This window comes from Notothenia rossii (genome assembly GCF_949606895.1).
Source record: "Notothenia rossii genome assembly, chromosome: 12".
Lineage (NCBI taxonomy): Eukaryota > Metazoa > Chordata > Actinopteri > Perciformes > Nototheniidae > Notothenia > Notothenia rossii.
Genome location: NC_136911.1, coordinates 10690616 through 10716372, shown reverse-complemented (window position 1 = coordinate 10716372; position 25757 = coordinate 10690616). Strand labels below are relative to the sequence as shown.

The following is a 25757-nucleotide window of genomic DNA, read 5'->3' as shown; positions in this document are numbered from 1 at the left end:
ACACACACGCACACACGCACAAGCAACACATTACTCATCTGATTGCTAATGGCTTGACGAGATAGAAAATCTAACTGCATGGTATTGGTTGGCAGACCGTTAATAATACAGACTGGTTTCCCCTAACTCTGAGTTTGAGGGCTTTTGAAGGGCACCTCACAGGCATGTGTTTTATCTGCTAGTGGATGAACACGTTGGTAAAACACACACACACACACGTTCTGGTCAGACTGGGGCTGGCAGAGGGGAGCGCATATTACAGGAAGTGATACTGTGTGACATCTGACTGCTGAATCACTGCACTTTATGTATGTATCTAACACACAAAGCACAAAAGGGCATGAATCAATCACTCAAACATATAAATAGCATGCAAAGTACATGCACAGACACAAGACTAGTTTTAGTAAATGGCCTACCAACATTTTACAATTTGCCCCTTCACCCATAATTATCACAAATGTTACATTTACATCTGTCTCAATGCACCCATGCACTCACTATTAACACATCAATTAAGACTTTAAAGTATAGGCATGAAAAACCTGAAGAAAAACCTGCAAAAACACACATACACAAAAAGGTATGCCTAATTTGTCTTCATACAAGCAAACAGGACCCATATATCACTTAGCATAACAAGAGTGAAGCAAACTAACAACTGTGTTAAATAACAAAACAAAACTTCCAGTGTGTGGCTCTCCTGCTGACAGAGGACAGTTATTTGCAGACCGCCTCGCCCTGCTGTTTGGCACTCGGCATGTCAGCATGTCTGCGTTTGTCCAAATGCAAGCAGTGTGCCATAGTTGATCTCTGGAAAGACCCCCCCCCCCTCCCCCAGCACGGCCTACAGCCCGCTGTCACTGAACAGTGCCCACACACAGTCTGAATGACTGGCCCGTGTGCCGGGTAACCAAAACAGGCCCGAGAGCTGAGTCAGCCCTGGTTCACTGTCACTTCATTTTAGCTGGCTGTTTATCGGATGCATCTAATCTGCTTACTTATCTTTTCATCATAATAGGCTTGGGTGACCTTCCTGACATCTCACTCAGGTTTACGGTATATGTTATCCGTGTAAAAACGAACCAAAATAAAAAATGAATAGCTAAGCTGCTTGTGATATGAGTCATTGTAGCATGTATGCCATTGTATAGCAAACAATGCTATGTGTCTAATCAAAAACTTCCTTCATACAGCAACCTTTAATACAAATATTTCACAAGAATGCAATCAACTCATACAAATTATGTTAAATGAACAAGTGAAAAATGACTCTTCCTGAGACCTCAAAGAGTTTTACTCTTAGAGCCTTGTACAAAAGTGCTGCGGTGTATTATTATCATACATTCTTTGGATCTAAACCCTGAGCATCTTCACGGGAGCAGGTGGGGCGTTTGGATGGTAACTGCTCAGAGACGGTACAAAGTTCCCAAAATGCAATAGTCATTTGAGTTCAGTTATTTTGCTTATCTTCAGGATACTATCTGTCCGGCGGCTGAGTGGCACACCAGCTGATCCAAAATGACAGCCAGTGTCCGGCGGCCTCTGATACTATCAGTCATTTAGGAGCAGCTGCAGTTCACGTTACACAACAAGGATTCTAACTCTGTGAGCATAATGTTGTTCAGGAAAATGTTAGTCAAGGACAAAGATCACTTGCTGCTTCAAGTCATCTGAATGTAGATTAACTGGGGTTTAAGTAACACAGGAGATGGAGTTTTGTTTTCATTTAAAAGTTATTTATTTATTGGAATGGTGTGCTGAATAGTGTGTACTAGGACAGTGGTTCTCAAATGGGGGTACGTTGGAGTACTGCAGGGGGTACGTGAGATTTATTTTATGTTAATGAAAAAAAAAAAAAAGTAATGCATTTAAACAAACTACTAATAGTAGATGAACTACTTTATTCAAAAGTTTACAGTAATTCTGGATAATAAAATGGGAGAAATAAACGGGGTGATCTCTTTTCCTCTCCCTCTCCTGACAGCCCGTCAGTCTTGTGCAGCTCACTGAACCTGTAATATATTTATAACTAGTTTAGCTAGTTCCAGATAAACTAGTAGCTAAGTGTGTTAGGTCTAACTCTTAGTGTATTTTGCTCCACTCGACGGTCCGTCACAGCGGGGGAGCTGTGATCATGCAGAGCTGCGTGTTCTCCGTCAGCAGCAGCTGATCTGATCTCTAATCTCTCTCTCGCGTCCGGTTATACTTCACTCGCGTTTATGTCCAAATCTATCAGATCTAGCTAGTTCTAGTTAATGATATGACTGCCTGCTTATCAAAGGACCTAAACAATAAGCGTTGCTTGGCATCGGCTTGTGGCCGCAAAGTATAGCGCAGCATTATGTGCATATGAGCGTCAAAATCCCATGCTCATAAAATGCTCCTATATTTGTTTCTCTTCCCCACGCCCCAAAATAAATAAATAAGTAAATAAATATACCAATTTTAGGAAAAGTAACGAAGTTTGAGCAGTGTGGGTTTTATATTAACAGTTACACATATTTCAAAACGCGCAGTGTAATAACTGCAGTTGCCTCTCTGTCAGAATGACAAAGGTCCTCAGTGAAGCACAAGCCCATGTCGCTCACTACATTTTAAGTACAACTTATTAAAAAGATCAGTTCAATGCAACTAATGTCGTCTGAGTGTTATTGCATGATGTTGAAATTGGTTTGCCATGAATTTAGTGATGGATTGTAACATTTGAAATGTAGCATTTAAATGTTTCTCAGTTACAAGGTTGTTGTTTTAATAAATCAGACACTGATGGTGCAGCGCTGTACTGTACCTCTTTATACAGGCATTTTGTCCCTAACTAATTGTTTTTGCGCTGATCAGGGGGTACTTGGCTGTTTTTGTTTTTCAAAGGGGGTACATTATTGTAAAACGTTTGAGAACCACTGTACTAGGATGTACTCTAACATACATTCCTTTAATAATGCATACTGTTCCTTTAACTGTGAAAACATATACATCTGTTCAAGTTTGTAGCCATAAGCAACATTTTACAAGACTGCAGTCGACACATCATAACGCCATTATAATTCATGTTTGCCCAATACTGAATTTCACTCAATAGTGCTTGAACGCATAATACTGTAACTAAATGAAACCTTACTGTGGTAATGTTAGCGGTTAGCTTAGTTATTTAGCCAAGCCCACTGACAGCTCTCTTCCTGCTGTTCTCAACACTGATGAGTTGTTCTCAATGTATCATTGTATCAAGTATTATATTGTTACATCCTAACTTCTCGGTTAAAACCCCAGAAAAGACATGTCTCTATCTTCAATGTTCCTTTATACTTCCGTCCTGCATCTTTTTCAGTTTTTTACCTCTCTACCACTGTTTTGTTCCCTAACGTTCTCAAACAAATCATTATTTCTGAAGTTCTGTCAGAAACGTTCCTGTACATTGCCAATACAACTCTTTGTCTTTGGTGATGAAATAACCCCATCATCTCAAAACTGAATTGGCATAATCCAACCCAGGTCAGCATCCTCAAACTCTTTTTCTATTGTGCTTCAAAAAAAGTGATAATATCTACATTTCCCCACTGTGCTCCATCGTATCAGTCTCACCTGCCCTGGTGTCGTCGTCCAGCAGGGGGATGTAGTCTGTTTTCCCCACCGTCTCCCCCACCTTATCTTCGAAGGTCTCCGACTCCAGCTGAGCCATGAAGTCCCTCTCCACCAGGCTCTCTGGGCCCTGCTGGGGAACGCTGTCCGTCAGGGCGTCACTCAGACTCAGGTCTAACTCCGCCATGGCTGCACACACACACAGACGGGGGGGGAAAGGGTAACATGAAAGATTTAATAACGTTAAATAATGCTGTGAACAAAAGTACAATTCATAAAAGAAGGAAAGAATAAAAAAGATGGACTTCTATGATTCGTTTCAATCAGAGATGCTGACTTCCAACACAAATCAATATGGCATTATCTGAATAGATGACAGTGCATTCGATCACCCTAAAGATACTTATGGGAGGAGTAGTTCAAATTATAAATATCACCGTCAATACAACATGAATGTATACCATTAGATCATACCACTTAATGATAAATCATAGTTAGGTTTCAACTACATTTGCCCCTACAAAAGGAAATAAAACCCCAAGTCCGAAATGTATACTCAAAAAACTGTCAAAAACGTCACTTTTCAACAACATGTTTACCTCAAAATTCAAACATTGATTTAATTTGTATCCACCAAACAGTGATTTATGACATTTAACAGAACAGACTATTTCTTTTAATCCAGAAAAGTTGTTTATTAAACTTACAAAGTGTTTAATCGAGCAGATTAGAAAAGTGGTGAAGGAGACAGAGTTTGAATCTGAAATGGAGAGATAAAGATGAAAGAAGTGGAAGTAGAGCTGAGCCAAGGAGGAAAACATTTAGTGAGAGAGGTAGAGGGATGGAAATGGAGGGGAGAAGTGGTTAAAGGAAGTGAGAAGGCATCATCTATTATACCACAAGACCAACTCTATGAACACAAAGTAACAAAAATGACAGCCTGTTGCAGGAAGTATTACATCTGATAACATGCTAAACAGAATAATTGAATTGATTAGACTATCATGATCAAGGGAAGATCTGATGGGATCTGAACAGGATTGCTGGTTCGTGTCCCAAAGAGACATCAAAGTAGCCTCTGGAGCAGGAACAAGGCTACAGGACCTGGTATGATGACACGCCTCCATGGTGAAGTGCCCCTGAGTGTCAACCAGCTGCAAGACTTGACCTTTGACCTCACTGATGGGCGTAGAGTTAGAAGACAATTCGTTTTTATGTTTGTCACTGGTTTGCTACTTCATGTGATACCACTTTCCACCACAAGGAGACACCATTTCGATGGGACTGCTCCGTATGGAAGAAAAGCATGACTTGGTTCAATCAACACAGAAGCACAGTCTGTACTTTTAGATCCAAGCAGTCATCAGCTCGTCTAGGAATTCAACCAATAGCCACCAGGGGAATTTGCAGAGTCACATTGTGTCAAGTTCCAACTATAAGGACATTTAATATTTAGTGTCAGCAGAAACCACCCTCCATCTGATCACTGTGTTTCTCTATCTCATCTCCACCTTCACAATTCTTCTTTACATCTCTGTCCCATACTGTAAAAGTAATGCCTCCCCTTTCCGACAACCTTCTTTTGCATTTGTTGTTGAACGAGCAGGTTAGGTTTCAGGCTCTTGCTCAAAGACAAAGCAAAGACAAATGACTAATGTTCTGCAAAGCGGATCCATCCTGAGATTGACAGTTTCCTTCCTATCTCAGATTAACACATTCATAGACCTTTCTTTCCTTATCTGCACCCTATGTAATTTTTAAAAGGCAGTTTACATACCTGTAGTGCCACATACATTCAATAAAGCTACACGTGTCCGGAAATCAGATATTTCAGGACTTGTTTATACGTTTGTGTTTTCAATTTTTTATTTTAGGTCAGCTTCCTCAAACAGATGCAGCACACAATAAAAATAACTCCACAGCCCCATCTGCTGGATTCACCATTCATTACCACACATAAACAGGTCTTAGAGGTACATGATACTGTATGTACTTCTTATGCTCCTTATTTTAGTTTTTTGCAGATCTTAATACTACAGAACAGAGAACACAATACTGTTTGGAAAAACACTGTAGCAGTCTATAGTTTAGGATTGTCAAGCTTATAATATGTGGTTGTCTATACATTAAAATGTCCTGAATGTTGTAAATTAGACAAGCAAGCTGTTTTCTAGGGTTAGGGTTACTGGCCCAATTCTGGACAGTGTACATTAGCAGAAGGTAAACTGGATCATTCCTTTTCCTTCTTCACAGACTGTTAAAAGACTGATATGAACAAACCAGAAAATATGTTCTACTCAACGAAGCCGAAAGATTGGCAAGGTGTTCAAGATTACAACAGCTGTGTAGTGTCCGGAAGATCTTTGGTTCAATGGTAGGGAAATAATGTGGGTAGGTAATATGAAAAGATGCACTTGCCCCTTCCTTTTTAGCACAAATGAAGTGCCCTTGAGCAAGGCCCTTAACTCAACTAACAGGTATAACCTGTGCACAGGGCATTCCTGGGGGAATACAGCTCATTGCTTTCAGGGAAAATTACAAATACAATGTCCATAACTAATCAGACCATGATTAAATCCTAAAACCATTTCTACTTTTAATAATAGTTACATTTTCCAGAGACATTTTCCAGTTCTTTTCTCAGAAATAAAACCAATCACGTGGACAGCAGTTGTTACGATTCTACGTAGTCATCAGTCAACAAAACGTAGAATCGTAACAACTGCCTACAAACACTACATGTAGTAAACAAAAGGGTGTTTTCGGAGGCAAGGGTATAAATAATATATATGTAGGCATTCTCATTACACTGACTGCCAGTGTATCAGCATTCTAAATAAGACACAAGGGTGTGTCACAGGAACACTGCTGCCTACTGCCTCAACCACAAAGCCATGCTGGTCAGAAACACTGCCCCGGTTTCCATATTTAACCCCACGTCATGTGTGTGTGTGTGTGTGTATACAGTTTGTCATGTGTGCCAGCTGCAGAGTAGGCCGATGATCCATGCCACTGAAGCCACCAACTGATATTATTCAACACCAACAAGACCCATAGCATTCAGTAGAATATTAACATAGGAGTTGTTCTGTAGGCTATTTCAGTTTATGTTTCTACACCCCACATGACCACAGGAGCAGAACCTTTTCATTAGTCTGGGTCCTTCCCCAACGAGGTGCCGTAGTTTGAGCTGAGCTCCTGTTTTCCAACCCCCGGCTCCCATGTTTGGTGTGGCCACTCGGAAATAATTTGGATTCAACAAAGGAAGGAAATCCATGGAAGAGGCAGTTTTTATTGTGTTGCGTGCCAACAATTGCTTGGGTGTGTAAATGTATGTGTAGAGAAGTCATGTGTATTTGTGGATGTGACAGCCTCTCTATTGGTCTCTCTTAGGAACACCACAAACACATTCATACATTTAAATTGTTTCTTTTACAGCTCATCAGATTGCCATTTCTGAGGATGAAGATCGGTGTTTGGGAGTTTAAAAAGACTGATGTATTTTATTTTGCCTGAGATGTTGCAAACTCGCAAAAAAACTTGAATTTAAAGTTTAATTCTTTTAAAAGTAATGGTGACTGCCTTAAACTATCAACAAAGGTTCAACAATCAATTCCATATTGGGCTAAAAAAAACTAGCATAATAAGACATATATACACAAGATATTTAGAGGGACAATCAGCAGTTAATTTGCATTTGTTCCTTGTCTTTGTTTATTGTGAACTATTGTATTCTGTGTTTTTGCACCAAAAAAGAAAATGTGCACAAATGGATCATAAATCTTCTAATTGGTTATACCAATTGGAAATATTTGACAAAGGATAAGGTGATTATTCTGTAGAAAATCACTTAAAGCTAGAAACAATACAAATACATTATACAGTGTGTGACCACAGGAAAGGTAGATGTAGATTATGAAGGTGCAGTGGGATTGAGTGAATGCATGAGGGGGTCTGTAAATGTAGAAGGGAGTGAAAACGACAGACGGAGAGAAATAAGCAGTATGTGTGATGGGTTCTCCATATTCCATAAGCTTCACTTTGGCATGACACCAACAAAGCTCCTATAGCGGTTGTCAGGGTGAAGCATGACATAACACAGAAGACCTATTCCCAAAAAAACACTATGTTTCCTCCTGTTCATGTTCTTTTAATATGACAACAACACAATTAATGTTGTGCATGATTAATCCCCAAGAAGCTCAGGAGCCTTGGAGCTTGTTCTGTGTCTTTCTGAGGACCCTTCAGTGGCACGGACCCTCCCTGAACTGCTGCTACTGCTGCAGAACAAATGTTTTTTTAACAAGAGAACAACTCCGCATGACCTGGAATCGGAAGTTATCTTCCTTGGGTAAACATTGAACAGCAATCTGGGTTTGATGAGGTTATACGATAACATCTCTACAACTCACAAATCATTAACTCCTAATCATTACTCAGCAATACATATAACACAAAAAAACTTATTTCAGACGAAGATCAAAGGGGCCCAATTGGGTGCTTTGATTATTCCTGCACACACTGCTGCACTCCAGCTGCAGGCGAGAAACCAGATCCAGGCCAGCTGCTGGGAAATCTATTGTACTTTGCCTCCAAGCAAGGCACTGCAGCCAAAACTGTGTCAGGCAACTATATTTATCTCTGAAATGTAAAAAGAAAAAAAAGTGTCTTCCCTGGAGGCTACAATGTTTAATAAGTCAGAGAAAAGTGCACAGTCATCGTCATAGCCAAGTGATATTCTTAAGAACATAAAAACACAGCCATGGTAGGTCAAAAACTGAACCAGGAAGTGCAGATGACGACAATAACACGGTCATTGTAGTAAACTGAAATGACCAAAGTGTATCATTATGGGTGTGATAAGGAGTAGTGCTGATTTATTGCACACACACAACTCCAAGCACACACAACTCAAGCCATACTGCCAGAAGAAACAACTTGCCCTCACTGCTAAAAAAACAGACACACATGGTACTATTACCATATATTATATATATATTAGTGACAGCATCAACACGGCCTAGAAAAACAAGTGTTCAGTGGCAGTGTAGGTATATAAATCTCACCCCTGATGTCACTTTCTAAGAGAGGTGGGACACTTCCTCTGAATGCTCAGGTTACTTGGTTACCATGCGAGTGTGTGTGTGTGTGTGTGTGTGTCAGAGTGAAAGCTGACTGACATTGTTTCTTCTCTTTTTACGGTCACTTCACAGGAGAATTCAAACAGTAGTTGTAGAATCATTTAAATGTGTTTTGTCTTTTATATTTTTCTACACTGTGTGTGATTTTGTGTGTGTTTGAGACCATTGCTCCAGCCACACTTCTTTTTTTTTGTTCCAGCTGATATACAGAGACAGCTGAGTAGGGACTTTTAGCCCTTGCTCAGTTTCTCTTTCTCTCTCTCAAACTCTCTCTCACACCCACACACACACACACACACACCCTGATGGATTCAATTACACTCTTAAGCCTTTTGTCTCTAACAGTTAGATAGAACAGCACCCCATTTCTCTGGGACTTCGACTGTTGGTTGGACAAATCCAGATATTTGAAGATGTTACCTATCTACTATAAATTGGTATTACTTGACAAGTTTTAGACATTTTATAGACTAAACAATGAATCAGTTAATAACTTGAACAAAATAATATGCAGATAAGACAATATCAAAATGAGTTGCAGCCCTAAACTACAGTTAGCTGAGCTTCAAGATTAGCAGGTAAAGCTTCTGCTGTCAGTGAGATATATTGTAGACCCTGACACTTCTCCATGATTCTGCTACTTGACAACAAGAACCAGAAAATATGTCAATGCTAATGGAAGCCTCCATCAGCCTTTAGTGCATGCAGTATACTACAACATATTACTGCAGGGACTTCCTAGCATCCTTGCTTGACAGGTTTGTGACGAGTCGTCCTGGTGCCCTACTTAGTATGTAACTTCTTACCCATACAAGTTGTTTGTCCTATCTTAGAATAGTCATGGATTGGTTTATCTGCTTCAGTTACAGCTCACTCAGTAATCCCCCCACCTTATTAATCACCCGAGGGGATCTACTTCAAAGGCAGGCCATGCTACCGTGTGTCTGTGTGTGAGAGAAGAAGCAGAGATAATTCTAGGAAAGTGTCTATCCCAACATGAACACACGCACAGCATGGCCCTCCTTTAGTTAGTTTGCATGAAAGCGAAAGGGAAGCGGAGGGCCGAGACTTGGTTATCTGATACCTGTTCACACCCTGTAAATCAAAACTGCAAGTACGCCTATAGGGCAATCCTCCATTCTGTCATGTTAAGGTGTCATATCGTAAAAGCTACTTAACCCATGTTCTTGTGTAAACTGTAGAAGTTAATAAAGTACTATGTAGACTATGTACACAAAGTGATAAAGCTATCAAAATGGTCATAAATTGACCACATAATGGTTGTTATGTTAGGCATGTGGCAATTATCTGACTGATAATGTTAAACTATAAAATGGTAAATCCATTATAATAAAAAAATGTTTTACGTGTGTCCGTCCCAGTGTCCAGCTGCCATGGCACTAATCTCACAGAGATGCTATCGCTGACATTCCTCGCAGGCCATTCAAACTATTTCACCGAGCCACACAATCACAGCACTTTGTCAAAACACACACACACACACACACACACACACACACACACACACACACACACACACACACACACACACACACACACACACACACACACACACACACACACACACACACACACACACACACACACACACACACACACACACACACACACACACACACACACACACACACACACACACACACACACACACACACACACACACACACACACACACACACACACACACACACACACACACACACACACACACACACACACACACACACACACACACACACACACACACACAGTATTGACTAACTTACTACTGGATTTGATTCAAGCACTGATTGTTATTCTGAAGTGACACACCACTTTCAAATGTAAAAGCCTTACACGTGAGGTAGTTTTTGTAAAGCATCTCTCTGTCCTTGTGCAGAAGGATCACACCTAAGCCCTCAGGGAATTCACAGGTTGTGTGAACAACATTTTAGTGAGTTGTGAAACATGCAAGATAAAGATGTGGAAGTGCTTCCGACGAGTCAAACATTGCTGCAAGGAGGCACTCACAGAAAAACTATTCTTCACTGATGACTAATCGCATGCATCTGGTAAAACATGTATTAGAGTTGTGAAAGTAAATTCATTATTGTTTATAAGCATGCACTTCTGCCCATCTGACTATGCAAAGTTACACACCCTCTTCTCTCGTCACACATGTTGAGCTTTCACAACTCAGGTAATTGCTAACTTGCAGTGGCACACACACACACACACACACACACACACACACACACACACACACACACACACACACACACACACACACACACACACACACACACACACACACACACACACACACACACACACACACACACACACACACACACACACACACACACACACACACACACACACACACACACACACACACACACACACACACTTGTTTATGTAAGAAGTGATGTGAGGATTGATGAGACAATAATGAGAGATAAAGAGAAGCAAAGAAAGAGAAAGAAAGATGTAGCCCCACAGGCCTCTGGTTTGTTATAGAACAGGGAGTGGCAACAGGAGGTGTGTGTGTGCGTGTGCGTGTGCGTGTGCGTGTGTGTGTGTGTGTGTGTGTGTGTGTGTGTGTGTGTGTGTGTTTTATAATAAGTCTCAGGAGGCGAGGCATACAGGTGCTGTTCAGTGATCCTATTAAGTAAAATTATCCTGTTAAACTATAACAACAGACATTTTCTGATGAGGGTCTTGTCAGAACATAACTTAGATTTCAACAAATAATAAGTTAATAATCTACATTGAAAACAAAACAATAGCTAAATGTTTCTTATTACACTACATTTAATATGCTAATCCAATTGTCCTGTTTTATGGCTGTCAACGTATATTATAAATTATAATAAAAACAATTCTGTAGTTACTGTTCCATTCTGGCGATATCTACGTACGCAACAGAAATACAGAAACATGGCTTCTGAAAAGTCACAGCCAGTTAGGGATAGATCAATAAATCAAATCTCTAGTGAGCGTTAAATGTTTCGAATAGAGTGTCTAATGCATAGCTTAGAGGAGTTGCTGATGCTGCAACTCACTGTGGTCTCTAAGGTATTATAGCTGATGTAGGCAGCAAATGAATGGAAACACACACGTAGACTTGAAATGTAATCCTTAATTTCCTCTTTGCCATCATGCCGTCCTCCGGATGCAACATCGGGTGAGGCTGATGTGACTTAGATCGAAATAGTCAGATGACACAAGAGTACACACTGCTATATGTGGCTTTACAATATGCTCATAAGTGTGGGCTGGAAAGCGAGGGATATATAATGGCATCATTTGCATACGTACACGCCTTAAACACTTGTAAAGTAAGTGCTGAAAGGCTGCTGTGATGTAGTCTTGCGAACAGAAGGAGAGCATGCATGTGTTTGTAGAATCATTATGTAACAGCATAGCCTCTTAGGCACGACATCCCACATAGTACATTGAGAATAGTATGCTTTATACACATTAATAAAGCAGGAGGTGTTGTCGGACTGTAAGGGCTTTCCCATGTAACTGGAGAAACCCCCTGACAATGTCTGATGTCACTTTAACTCAGTGTTTATGTGTTTTAGAGCTTTCTTTAGCAATGACGTAAAACCATAATAACCTCCAAAATCTGTCTACTAGGTAACTCCCGGGTAAAGGTTGAAGAGAGGATAACAAAGGGTGGCTTTTTTGATCTTCTGATGGAAATAAATCGATGGTGCTGAGGATTAGTGGACGGGGGTTGCCAGAGGGAGGGAGAGGGCCATGGGGTTCATGAGAAAAAAAACACACGGTAAGAGACAAGAGAAACAAGAGAGAAAACGGCTTACTGCATGAGTTTGTGTTAAGTTTTTTTTTAAAGATGAGAGAAACTGAAATGAATTGGTTGGGTTTAAGGTAAGAAAAAGGTTCAATCTGATTAAACAGCGGTTCCTTGGTTTGATTTTGGGATGTTGGGAATGGCTGAAAACAGAATCTTACCATCAAGAATTGCATGAACTGTCAAATATAGAGTTCATTCCTTTGCTTGCAAACCTGAGCTGACAGTGAAAGTGCATGCTGTTCTAAGTTTGACTTGTCATCTGAGTTTGAGCCATCACATCGTCGAGAGCCAGTAGGTTCTGAAAAAAATACTGCACGCACAACTTTCTCTGCATCTTTCACCACTTAAATGTAGCAACAAGCCCCATTAGTGCTTTATTATGACAGTTATATTGTTTGATAATGTCTTGTTGTCATGCTGATTGTAATCCATAAATCTTGTTTCCCTATATAAAGGTTGTGTGGTGGCACCACAGACCAATTACTGTGATATGAATGTCCTCACTAAGTAACAAACATATTTAAAAAGGTACCCTTAGGAGCTTTTGACCACCAGAACGACCATCACAACCATTTTTAGGGAATAATTGGTCCATTTTGGAGAAGAAAATTGGGCAATACTTTCAATTCAAGCAATTATTTGAAGGAAGTATGTTCACTGAGAGCAAATGCATCCACTTCAAATCTCTATTTTCGCACTATTTAAATGTCTGCATACAATAGAACCTTAGAGGTTATGTTTTCCCATGCAAATGCAATGCATATCTGGAAACACTTATTTGACACTTAAGTGGCAGCAATACAGAAAGGGAAGAAAAAGAGGTTGAGTAAGATCTACCGTACATAAAGAAACAAAGCATACATAGAAAGATGGAAAGAAGTGGGAGAGAGGGGAGCAGCTCATCAGCTGACATCACAGCAGTGGTACTCATTTGACAAGTTAGCTGTGCAAGTAAATATGTCTATAAGAAGGCTGTTGTCCATTTTCAACAAATAGTAGTTAGCAGTTAACACAATTATGCAGTCGGACATGTCTGAATCTGTGTGTTGTTGATCAGTCCTTGCCCTGCTAATTTGCTTCTAACAGCCACAGCGTGTCTCTGATGTTTGGCTCCATTCATAGAGCTCCACTTAAGGTAATGTTAATATGTGCCGTGTGTGTGTGTGTGTGTGTGTGTGTGTGTGTGTGTGTGTGTGTGTGTGTGTGTGTGTGTGTGTGTGTGTGTGTGTGTGTGTGTGTGTGTGTGTGTCTGTGTGTCTGTGTGTCTGTGTGTGTGTGTGTGTGTGTGTGTGTGTGTGTGTGTGTGTGTGTGTGTGTGTGTGTGTGTGTGTGTGCTTCCTGCTGCTCTCACACCCATACAGTGCCTTGATGAAACTCACAGTGGGCTTGTTTGAGAGTGAGTGAAAGGGCTAGTGTTTAATCCTGTGTGTGTGCGTGTGCGTGTGCATGTGTGTGTGTGTGTGTGTGTGTGTGTGTGTGTGTGTGTGTGTGTGTGTGTGTGTGTGTGTGTGTGTGTGTGTGTGTGTGTGTGTGTGTGTGTGTGTGTGTGCGTGTGCGTGTGTGTTGCCTTCTGTTGCTAATAGACTTACACAGGACTCACAGGACATATTTGTATAATTCAACACTTGCTGCAGCTCATCGGTGTGCATGTTAGAAAGCAGACAGACAGACAGGCAGACAGACAGGCAGACAGGCAGGCAGACAGGCCGACATGCAGGCAGACAGACAGACAGACAGACAGACAGACAGACAGACAGACAGGCAGGCAGACAGACAGGCAGACAGACAGGCAGACAGATAGGCAGACAGACAGACAGACACATGAACAGACAGACAGACAGACAGGCAGACAGACAGACAGGCAGACAGACAGACAGGCAGACATGCAGGCAGACAGACATACAGGCAGACACATGAACAGACAGACAGACAGGCAGGCAGACAGACAGGCAGACAGATAGGCAGACAGACAGACAGACAGACAGACAGACAGACAGACAGACAGACACATGAACAGACAGACAGACAGACATACAGGCAGACACATGAACAGACAGACAGACAGGCAGGCAGACAGACAGGCAGACAGATAGGCAGACAGACAGACAGACAGACAGACAGACAGGCAGACAGGCAGACAGGCAGACAGATGTCCACAATCTCAACCATGTCACCCTGCCATTGGAAAAGTCCAACAACAGCAGCAACTGAATGGATTCTCTGTATGTCCTCATAGTCACGCCTACATAGAATCAGAAACATACACACAAAGTACTTTTTGGGAACTATGCCCTATTGTTGCAGAGTGAGGCTGAACACATCGCAATGGAATGCAAAGCAGCGCAGACACACACACTCTCAGACAGACACATGGAGGTCAAACTCTAATCCCAAAACAAACACTGTCACACACAGGTAGTGGACACACACTCACCCAGGGCTGCAACATGTCACAGTCTATTCCCTACAGTGTGTCCACTCTGCAGCTTGTTCTGTGGTAATACAGTAATATTGTAGATTTTACATGAGACAGAAAAGGGAATTCTCAGTCTGCCCTGTAAACTTGAATTCTTCAAATTCCTACTGGTTGTACACAGCTATTTGAGTTTCTTTGCATTTCTCGCCAAAACTCTATTCCTTCTTATAATATTACAAAAAAAATGATGTATAACAGACATCAAATGGACAGTTAGCCATGTGAATGGGCAATAGAAAGCAAACTTTCCGATTCCACTTCCTTTTGAATGTTAAACACTGCAATATTGTGTTGAGCAATATAAATACAAGTGGATGCCATTGACTCGCATTGCATATTTATATTTGCATTATTAAATAAGACAAGTTATTAAATTGTAAAGCTGATTCTTGGAATATAGCATTTGATTACAACAGGCCTGTGATCACCTCTAATAAAACATTTAAAGATGAATGGCTACAGATTGTCCCATGTAATAGAAAAAAGGCGTTTCCAATAACCAATCATACATGTAGTATTCTTTGAAGCCAATTGAAGCACTAAAAGTATACAGATGGAGAATGCCTTCTATTAAATATCTGGTTTATATAATGTTCCGATTTGAACTGATCCCTCTAGAGAATTGTGTCAAATTCCCTGCCTTTTCCTTATCTAAAAATCACCTATTAATCACCTCTGTCCATCCATCCATCTTTGAAGCAGCCAACGTTTCACCCTGCTGTTTAATTCCACGGTTGGCAGCAGTAAAGCTGACACACTGGTCCAGCTGCTACTGTTGTGAGGGGGGGGGGGGGGGGGGATTACAGCGACCGGCTCACTCTGTCCCATCCCATTCTTCCTCTCCGCTCTCCATCATTTCATTCACTCAATCTGCCGTTGTCACGCAATCTCAAAGTCCCTGGGCACCGAACAAACACATTATACGTTAAGTACGTGTGCACTATTCACGCAGACTAACCTTCTCATGGAAATATTTGGGTGTGTGTTTGGCTGCCAAAGAAACACAGCACTATGAAATCACCAAATGATATTACCGGCTTTTGGGTCATTGAAAGAGGAATGCCATAAATTCAATGGTAACTAGACTTAGTTAAAAACAAAATCTGGAATTTGTTACGCCGCACGCCTACAAAGCTTACAGTCTATGAGATACTATAAAATGTAACAATGAAATGTTTGAAGTCTGTCATTATTTCTCACACAAAGCGAACAAATGTTTTCTTTTGATTATTTGTAAGTGACTAGTAGAGATTGACAGTTCAAAAGCAGTTTCTGGTGTTCTGAGCTGATAATACAATTCCAGAGGACAGTGCCTTTAATCGAATGCAGATTGTGCAAAATATGTAGATTTCAACTATTTCCTTCTGATTTGCTTTGAGTTTCATGACAGTATTTTGAAGTGTAGTTAGGAAAATGTTAACAATGGTTGGAGCTAGATCAAGACACAAGCACATTTGAGTGTGAAGTTTGAGTAATTCATGAACATAGATATATTTGCAATCATTAAATCGTATTTGTTTATTGAACAGAATGATGATAGCATGTTGTGAAAGGATGTTAGTGGTTTAATGGTGGAGGCTAATGCCTGACATCAAGAGGTTATGCATTATGAAAGATAAGAAATCTTTGCATGCATAAATGTTGAAGCTGTATTATATCTAGTCTGTCTAGAGCGTTAAAGATAACCCCAATAGGTCTACTTACGTTTTAATGTTAGCTGAAAATTCTTTATTTTATCTAGTTCATTATCTTATATCCTTACTCTGAGGTATACTCAGAGTTTAAAGCAGTAGAAGCTCTTATAGCTTGTGTATATATATATAGCATGGGTTCTGGGAAACTGACAAAGACTAAACAACTAATCGATTATTTGAAATTAATAATCATTAGTTGCAGCCCTAGATGGGTTGGCAAGCCCCGAGCAATCCCATGGCCTTAGTAAAACATTTAAAAGCTGAGATATTGACTGGACATGAAAATCAATAATAAGTTATACATAATTCAAGGAAACAAAAGAGGCTATCCTGAGGCGCGAAAGGAAACCAATAAGATCAACCCTGATTAAAATGTTTTCTGCATTTCATACAGTATAGAAAGAATGAGTGCATGGATTTATTTGGCTCTGACTTTACTTCAAGTCAAGAATGTTTTAAAAAAGACAACAAATGACAGGTACCATTGAACAGAAAAAACAACAATGACCTGTCTTTCCACCTGTCTAACCCTAACCCTTTCTACCATTTGCCTCACCTCAAGCTAGGTTTCCTTATTATTAACCACAACTGTGGAGAATACACAAATGGTGCCACATTCCGGTTTAACAGATACTTCTATACAAAACAGCTGAATCGCAACTAATCTGGGTTAGGGAAATAAAAACCTGTGTTATGCAATCCTTATTGATGAGTCATCCGTCATTGATACAGCTACATTGATTTTGCAGTAAACAACTAAATGTTTTACAGATCCACTTGGTGTTCAATACTAATGGAAAGCATTACGGGGCAGCGCTGGAGCTATTTGCCACTGTGGAGTATGGATCTCTACAGACCATAAACGCTCTTCCTAGGTCAAGCTGTATGGTACACATGCTCTCACTAATTACATGGCAGTCAACCAATCCTATACAATTAACAAGCTAGCAGCAAGCTTAACCATCTCTCTATCAGGGCTGGGAGAAAGACTTGAATACAAGATGTGGTTATCTTTCTTGTAGTTGCATGTATACTATTGAAAATATACAGTAAAGCAAAGACAATCTAATTAAAGTGTGATGCTATTACAAGTGTAATGTGTAATGACATATCACCACAGAACACAACTCTATAACTGATGTGACAAGCTTCTGACGGTACAGTCTCCTAATGAAGCAGGCATCCCATAGTGCAACCTCGTAACAGCTGATGTTTACTGGCAAGACACAATGAAGGCTAAGGCTGAAATTAGACTGACATTAACCTTTGGAGAAACTAGAATCATTGCCTCATGGTTTATGCCTTCATCAACCAAACAAGTAGTTTGGATCCATGTGTGTCAGTGTCACTTTATTCTCCCTTTATTCATTTGTCTGAAGTTGTTATAATCAGCAAATGCATTCTTGCATTATGCTCCAAAACTAGTTTTGTGAGTTCACAATGACCTGGAGTGTTGTCAACCAACATGTAATGAGATCATCCTTGATTTCAAGTGGTTGTTTGTGCCAAAATTAAACAAATTCCCCCCAGGGATTTTGAGATATTGGGTTCAAGAGAATAGCTTGGCCGGAAGCACGGACTAAACCAAGAAGGGTTGCAGGCACTGAGGGATAAAAAAACAACAACCCACAAAACAAGCAACCACCTTATTCATTTGAATGGTACCACTCGGTTCAGGCAAAAGGGTCCTCTGGCAAAAAAGTTAAACGAGGAATTGTGCTGTAATGACTTTTCAGAGCAGTAAAATCCTTCCATAAATATTGTAAGTGTTTTGGTGTCTGATAGACTTTCACAGTCATGGATGTTATATTATTACTTCGGGTTTTCTCCTTCCTATAAAACTCTCATACAGCAGAATCAGGGGAGGCTACGTTCCAGCAAAGTTTCTCAAACATACAATCTGACATCCACTTAACCTAGCATTTGGAAGTGGTGAGAAGGAAGGAAGAGTTTAAACTCTCTCAAGCTCTTTTCCCTTTCTTCTCACAGATACTTTGGTCAGAGCTGTGACACCATGTATGCCTTTGGGGATATAAAGTGTGTTCTATTTCAAAGATTGTTGCAACTTGCCCATCTCTAGGGCAATTTCACCCCATTTGTGTTTAAGGCAAATCTCAAATGTCCAGGCACAAAACAAAACCATGACAGTACTTCCAATGACTAGCTCAGGAAAAGGTGGAGGAGCATCATTATGTAAGGGTAATAATGCAGAGATTGTCCCAGACTAAACTGCGCTCAGCAGCAGATTTGTTTGGCAGCACAGGAACAAATGGATGCTGGATTTCCTATGCTTCCTGATTCCTAGTTAGAGGTCGGGATGAAGCCGCTTGCTGACCTTGAAGAGGGTATCCTGCAGAGATTGGATTTCCTGCACCTCAGTTTTAACCGTGACTAACCTTTGACTTGGACAATCTACCACCCAAATAAGCTTCAACGGCCAAGGTCACATAATTGTAAAGGATATTCAATGATATGTTTCAAGATGAGTTATGACTCCCATTAATGGTAAGTAAGTATTCATGAGGTAAAAAGAAGGAAACCACAGCAGATCATCCTAGAGTTTGAATGTAGTATCTGAGCAGGAAGAGGGAGTCAATGGCTGACAGTTTCAGTCAATTAACATTCCAAAGGCTGAGAGGAATTCAGGTATTTCTAATGGAGTAACTTTAGGAACCTGGCCGTTCGGTTCAGTCCCTCCTACTTCCTTCCTTCCTTCCCTCTACTGTGGTCCTATATTATGGGATTTTCCCTTCTCTCTTCTGTGTTTCAGAGAGTGTGCATGCAGAGAGTGTAAACATGTGCGTACGTGTAAAGAATAAATTCTTCCACAAACTCAATAGTAAGCATCCTCGAATATTTAAAACTAAAAATATTACACTGGGAATATAAAGTAAGCTGCATTCTTGCATTCTTCTCTGTCTCTGCCTGCTGAGGGAATCGGACTGACATGCTACACCAGGTCTTACATCTTTGTTTTATTTGTATTAATGTATTCTATGAATTGAATGAATGTTGTTTCTTGTAAAACATTTTCTTCATACTTATATTCAAAATGTAGCAGTTTAGTTTATATGTATGTATGTGTGCGTGTATGGATGTTGCAACTATAAACAGCTTTAGCAATATTGTATGTAATTATGGTCATGCTAATAAAGCTATTGGATTGAATTGAGTGTGTATTTACAAATGCGAACGTTGGCTGTGAGTCAATGCATGCAGCGTTGATATGCCTTTCTATTACATAGCTTTTAGCTGACATGCGCCCTACATGGACCATCTCCAGAGTCTGGTCAAAGGCACCCGACATGCCTACAAGTTGTGGTCGCATCATGCCAACCACAGCTACCCCCTACAGCTCCTTTTGCCATCGTCAGACAAGTGTATGTTGCATGACTTGGGACAGTTACGTTTCAGTGCTAAACCAGAAATAAAAGTCACCCCAGCAGCTGATCTTAAATACCCAAGAAGTTCCTGAAAGGTCACTTGCTAAAAAGTCACTTGACACGTTTAAAATAACCATCTGACTAGTCTCCATTCCTTTTGTTGCCACTAAATAAAAATAGATACTAAAAGACAGAAGTTAGCAGAGAGTTTATCCACTCTGAGTTCAGTATTCGGTCCTTTGTGTTGAGGGAAAACAATGGAGGACTTTGAAAGCATCAAATGTCAAGTCTTTTTCTGTGCCCTTCATCATCCTCTATCCGTCTAATCACATCAGTGAAAACCAAACAATTTGTCAAACATATGAGAGCCTTTGAAATAATTATATATTTTTCTACTTGGGACTTTCGGAAAAGAAACATGACATTCTGGACTGCCTGCTTTGTTCCTTGGCCTGATTTTTAAAAACAGAATAGCATAAAAAAAAAGACCAACAGAAAGCATTAATAATTCATCCCAAAACCCAAGTGTATAAAGCAAGGAAACAACATCTGTTTCGTGAGAATCCTCCAAATGTGACTAGAATACAGAGCGGCCGAAAAAAGTGAACAATCCAGTTGTTACAAAGAGCTTCAATAATATTTTGTATGACTTTCTATATACATTAAATCTTTCCCATTGGACTCATAAAGTCACTTTTATGGCATCAAATCCAATTGGGATGAGTGATGATGTAAATACACTCTTCCTGCTTATAATACAGCTTCAAACAGCTTTGCTTCATGTGGATGCAGATAACAAATTCATATACATTATATGTTAATAGACAATAATCACCTGAACTGGACATGGGACCGGCTATCAAATGAATATGTTTTGTTTGGCTAGTCTAACCATACTTTATGCTGGGTTTGTTGGTGGGGAAGCCATATGCAGTGTTACATTTTAACATGTTTCTTTAATACACTTTAGATAACAATACACTTTAAATAAAAAAGGGCACCAAATTATGTGAAGAAGCCTTTGAGGCTGTTTCCAAAACAGTTCAGCTCAATTGTGGATATGGTTCCCATATAGTTGTTTTGGTAAATCATACATAACAGTGGTAAATAACAATGTTATCAGTGTTTCTGCCAGGGGGGCGTCTTGCCGTCATTTGACGGCCTTATTCAGCTCGGAACGGCCTGAACTCGAGCTGAGGGCGTCCAAAAAAAAAAGTTTTTATCGCTTGAAATTAGGGCTGAACGATATATCGTGTCATGGCGATAACCGCGATATGCGCATGCGCGATATTCACACCGCAGGGACGTGCGGTTTTATTCATTTTTTTTTTTAAATGCTAACGCACTTTAGCACAGAATTCAAAATAAAGATACCCTTATTACTTATCGAAACTGCACATACAATATATCCGATTAAGTATAGTATCATCACTAAGCGATCCGATCTCGCGACAGGGGAAGCAAACACAGACATCACAACACGTACCTTTACGGAGCTTTTACGGGAGATCGTTTCACCGTAGCTGTCAATCTGATCAAAAGACGTGTTCAATGGCATTAAAACGAGAAAAAACGAAGCTGAATCGGTTGATCCATAGGTTAATAATGTATCTTGGGCTTTGAAGCAATTGTTTATAATCCATAATTCCATTTTAAAGTAAAAATCGGAGCACAAAAGTTAGCTGCTAATGGTAGCCACCAGAGTGTATGCAGCTTCCGGTTTTGGCTACGCGTCACTGCAGTGACGCGTCTTTAAACCCGGAAGTAAACTTCTTTCGGTTCCTTCGTCAAAAACCAATGCAAATTCTCCATAGGATTTTGGAAAATAGCTCGAAATAAGGTCTGTGGTTGACACACATTTAAGAGAGGGATCACGTTTTGTTCAGCCGGATAATCTCCACATGTCAACCCTACTTTTATAATTTTTGAATCATAAATCTAGTAGAAGCAAAATGCTAACGTTATGCTATAAACGAACTACAAGCCAGTACAGCAGCAGGGCTGCTGTGGCTGCCTGCTACAAAAGGAAAACTTGCGCGGCTCTCATGTCAGGGGTACTTGAGTGAGTGACATGCAGGCTCTGCATGCACAGCAAACCACCAATCACAATCATTCTTGATTAGATCACAGCAGGCCTCGCCCCGCTAGTTTGCAGACCATCAAAACACCGGTAAAAAATGAGCGAGGCACAGGAGAACAATACCTTCATCCGGTTAAATATAGTTAAAAAAAACGCAATATATATGGCAGGGGGGGAAAAAAATCGCGATGTCAGTTTTTTTCAATATCGTGCAGCCCTACTTGAAATGACGAAAAGGAAAAAGGACAAGGACATCCCTCTGTTGGAGGGGCAAAAAGGAGCCTATTGGGATTATTTTCGGAGTATTGAACCCACGGTTTTTATTTTATTTAATACTGTACAATAAAGACATAACTTATCCCTTCACTGTCTGCATGGTCATTATTGTTAAAGAGGACCTATTATGCAAAATCCACTTTTTCATGTCTTTTATACATAAACATGTCAGCAATTTTGAAACAGGACTGAAACAGAGGGGTTTATGGGATGCTACAATGCATGATCTGTTGGGTATTTTGAGCCAAACACTTCAGAGACACGTTTTGTATATATCTGAGACCTATTATATATTGATGAAAAACAGTATAATAGGGGACCTTTAAAGACATTCACTGCAAATGAGCTACTGAAACAAACATTACCATTTGGTAAAGTGAAATGCTGTGTGCACCAATGGGGGCACAAAAGATCATCCCACCAACTCTACAGTTAAACAAAGCTCTCTTCTCAAAGTCAACATCTGTTCTGACATTAGATTTTGGCACACATGCTTAGTTGATGATTTGCCCAATTTGAATTGACAGTGGGAAATTTGTTACAGAGCAGGCTATTTTGGTAAAAACACAGTTTCAGCTTTTCAACATGTCATTCCAAACCACAGGAAATAAAGATAGTTTTAGATGAATGTAGTTGTGTTTATTTGTGTTTACATTTGCCGTGCACGGCAGAGCTTTTTCCCAGAATGCAAAACTGTTCAACACTATACAACTACTAAGAGTGGCATTTCAGATTGCAAGAGGTTGCTGAAAGGTTGGGTCTATGCATTTATAAATGCATAAGGGAATAAAACAGATGTTCTTTTTTTCCTAAGCATTTTCATCATTGGAAATATCTGCTCGAGTGGGATTAGTCCTGCTGTGGTATTTCTATAAAACGGTTGCAATAAATGCTTTTCAAGGTAGTTTCTCCTCTTTAAGAGTCTCAACAGTCGGAGCTTCTGATTTTAAGGAACACCACTTCCTCTATCATATAGAAGTGAAAACACAACAGTAAAATACTGCAATCACATGCAGCACCAGATCAAAGCTGCTTGAGACTGCACTCCCTGCTAGGAAATTAGATTTATGATGTGGCCTTGTACTTTCAACACCAACACACACAGGTCAATTACGGTACAATTAAGCTATTTGAGTTGATATATAGCGTGTGTACCTTTCAAAATAAGAGCCTGTAGTGGACAGAGAGGACTTTATCTGCCGTGCTCTCATGCTGAAGTTTGTGTTTTCATTGAAAACAGCAGGGTAGCAGGGAGAGATGCAGCAAAGGACAAACTGACATTTCATGAGGGGTTTGATCCCAAGGTGGCAGAGCATGTGTTTCAACTCTCTTTAACCCCTGAGCATTGTTTAACTTTATACAGAGACACTGGAGCTGATTATTTCGGACACTCTTGGGAAGGTTGGTGACCGACCGCTGTGTCCTGTTGTCCTAACACATGATCACTTTGGCGGGCTTACAGTGAAGCGACAAGCACCAGGGACATTTTAGGGACGCAATTGGATCAGGTCCATAATGAATTCAGGGCCTGAGATCAGTCCTGCATTATTTCCCACACAGTAATCTGGCTGGGGGAGGATTGGAGAGTAATCTGGATAGAAGGCGGGAGAGAGGGAGGGAGGGAGGAAAATCCTTTCTGCTCAGTTCCTCGTCACATCGTCAATTTTTGTGTTAAAATGGGTTATTATAATGTTTTAGTGCTGGTGTGAACAGTTCGTTTTTGATGGATGGATGACAATCTAACTGCAAGCTGAATCATATTGAGATAATACAGGTACAGTTGGGAGTTTTAAAAGGTGCTTTAGACCTCATTTCATTCTGTTCATCTGAAATCAGCTATAAAAGGACTTTGCTCAGTAGTAATAACTAACTAGGATATATCATAACTGAGTTATAACAATTGAGCAGACTGTGGGCTGGACCATGACACGCAGTCAAAAGCAATTTTTTGAAGTAAATTGGAATTGTTCGGGGGGATGTGGATAATTAGTTGCAAGTGATTTTGCATATATTAAACATGTCATGGTAATCTTTGGATCAAGATATCAACAGCCCCAGAAGCAAAAACAACGATGTTACATGTAATGTAATGTCTTCACGTAGAAGGAATTGGATAAAAGGGATCGAGAGAATAGCACTTCAAGCTGATAAGCAGTGATAAGATATCTTTAGCTTTGATTTGTAGTCAATCAGGTTCTACTGAAGAATGTACTATCTATTAACCAATCCAGTAAAAGTGATATTGTAATATAAAATAAGGAGGAAGTTCATGCGTACATAGCCAATAGGGCCTATATGGAGCTCAACTACAGTATGCTATATAAATACAGTATAACAGTAGCTCTGCTAGCACAGTGTAAATGAATGGACAGAGGCGGACACATTCAAGCTAGCTTGCACAACTTCGCTCCTCCGTCCACTGTGACAGTGCAACTTCACCATGAGCACCCATGCTGCCTCAAGTACTGTCGGGAATTTCGGAATAACCATATTTAGTTGTAAATATGACTGGGAAAGTATACTATTCATAGGCAGTGTAGGCAATGCTAACTAATGTGCAATGTAACTACAATTCTACTGCGCATACAGCCCTTTTTGAAAGTAAGAGTTTCCGAGGGCACCTGAAGGCAGCATTATCCTACACCACTACACCGTCGCTGTGATGCGTGCTGTGAGATCACTCATCCAAAATCACCGTCGCTTCACTGCTACAAAGACCGGAGCTTCTCGCCCACTTCCTTTGAGCTGTATGCTAACAACGCACGTTCCCAAACACTGAGAGAAGAACAAAATGTTCATATTTTAACTTGACTCACCGTTAGTTGTCTGCTTTTTGACAGTTTGTAGGGAGTCTGCGAGCGTCACTGTCACCGCTACGATCCGCCCACCCGAGTGTGCACTCCGCTGGCCGCAGACAAATATGCTCCTCCCCGGAGAAGCTCTGCACCAATCATGGCTCGATGTCGTTGACTGGCTTTTGTCTTATCCAATATAATCAAAGCTAAACTATGAGTGACGAAAGACATATCCAATCATTGCCTCCAAACTATGGGCAGGTCCTTCGTCGTCACCAGACGTACTTTTGATAGACACCTTGAAGGCACAATGGAGAAGTTTGACTCCTTATACGGGACGTTGCCTGTCCAATAGCCGAAGGGGACATGCTTTGGCCGGCCAAGGCCCAGGAAGACGCCCTTATATCGCACAGATCACTGGAATGTCACCATGAGTAATTGAAGAAAATAGAGACACTCCGGGTTTTAACAAGAAATTACATACATATTAACCTGTATTGACGACGA

The 25757-nt window shown here is 40.4% G+C and overlaps 1 protein-coding gene across 10 annotated transcripts in view; it reads right to left on the bottom strand.

Annotated features, from left to right (window-relative positions):
* LOC307026509 (uncharacterized protein) overlaps positions 1 to 25377 on the bottom strand; it is a 91070-nt gene extending 65693 nt beyond the window's left edge. For 9 of the 10 annotated variants that reach the window (XM_079661951.1, XM_079661945.1, XM_079661955.1 and 6 more), the window contains exons 1-2: positions 25272 to 25377; positions 3583 to 3768 (exon numbers count right to left, since the gene is read on the bottom strand). In XM_079661951.1, the coding sequence (XP_079518077.1) occupies positions 3583 to 3766 (184 nt within the window). In that variant the 5' untranslated portion in view covers positions 3767 to 3768; positions 25272 to 25377. Of the gene's footprint in view, positions 1 to 3582; positions 3769 to 14980; positions 15039 to 25271 lie in introns of all 10 variants that reach the window. The other variant, XM_079661950.1, reaches the window with a different exon arrangement.
* Between the last annotated feature and the right edge of the window lie 380 nt (positions 25378 to 25757).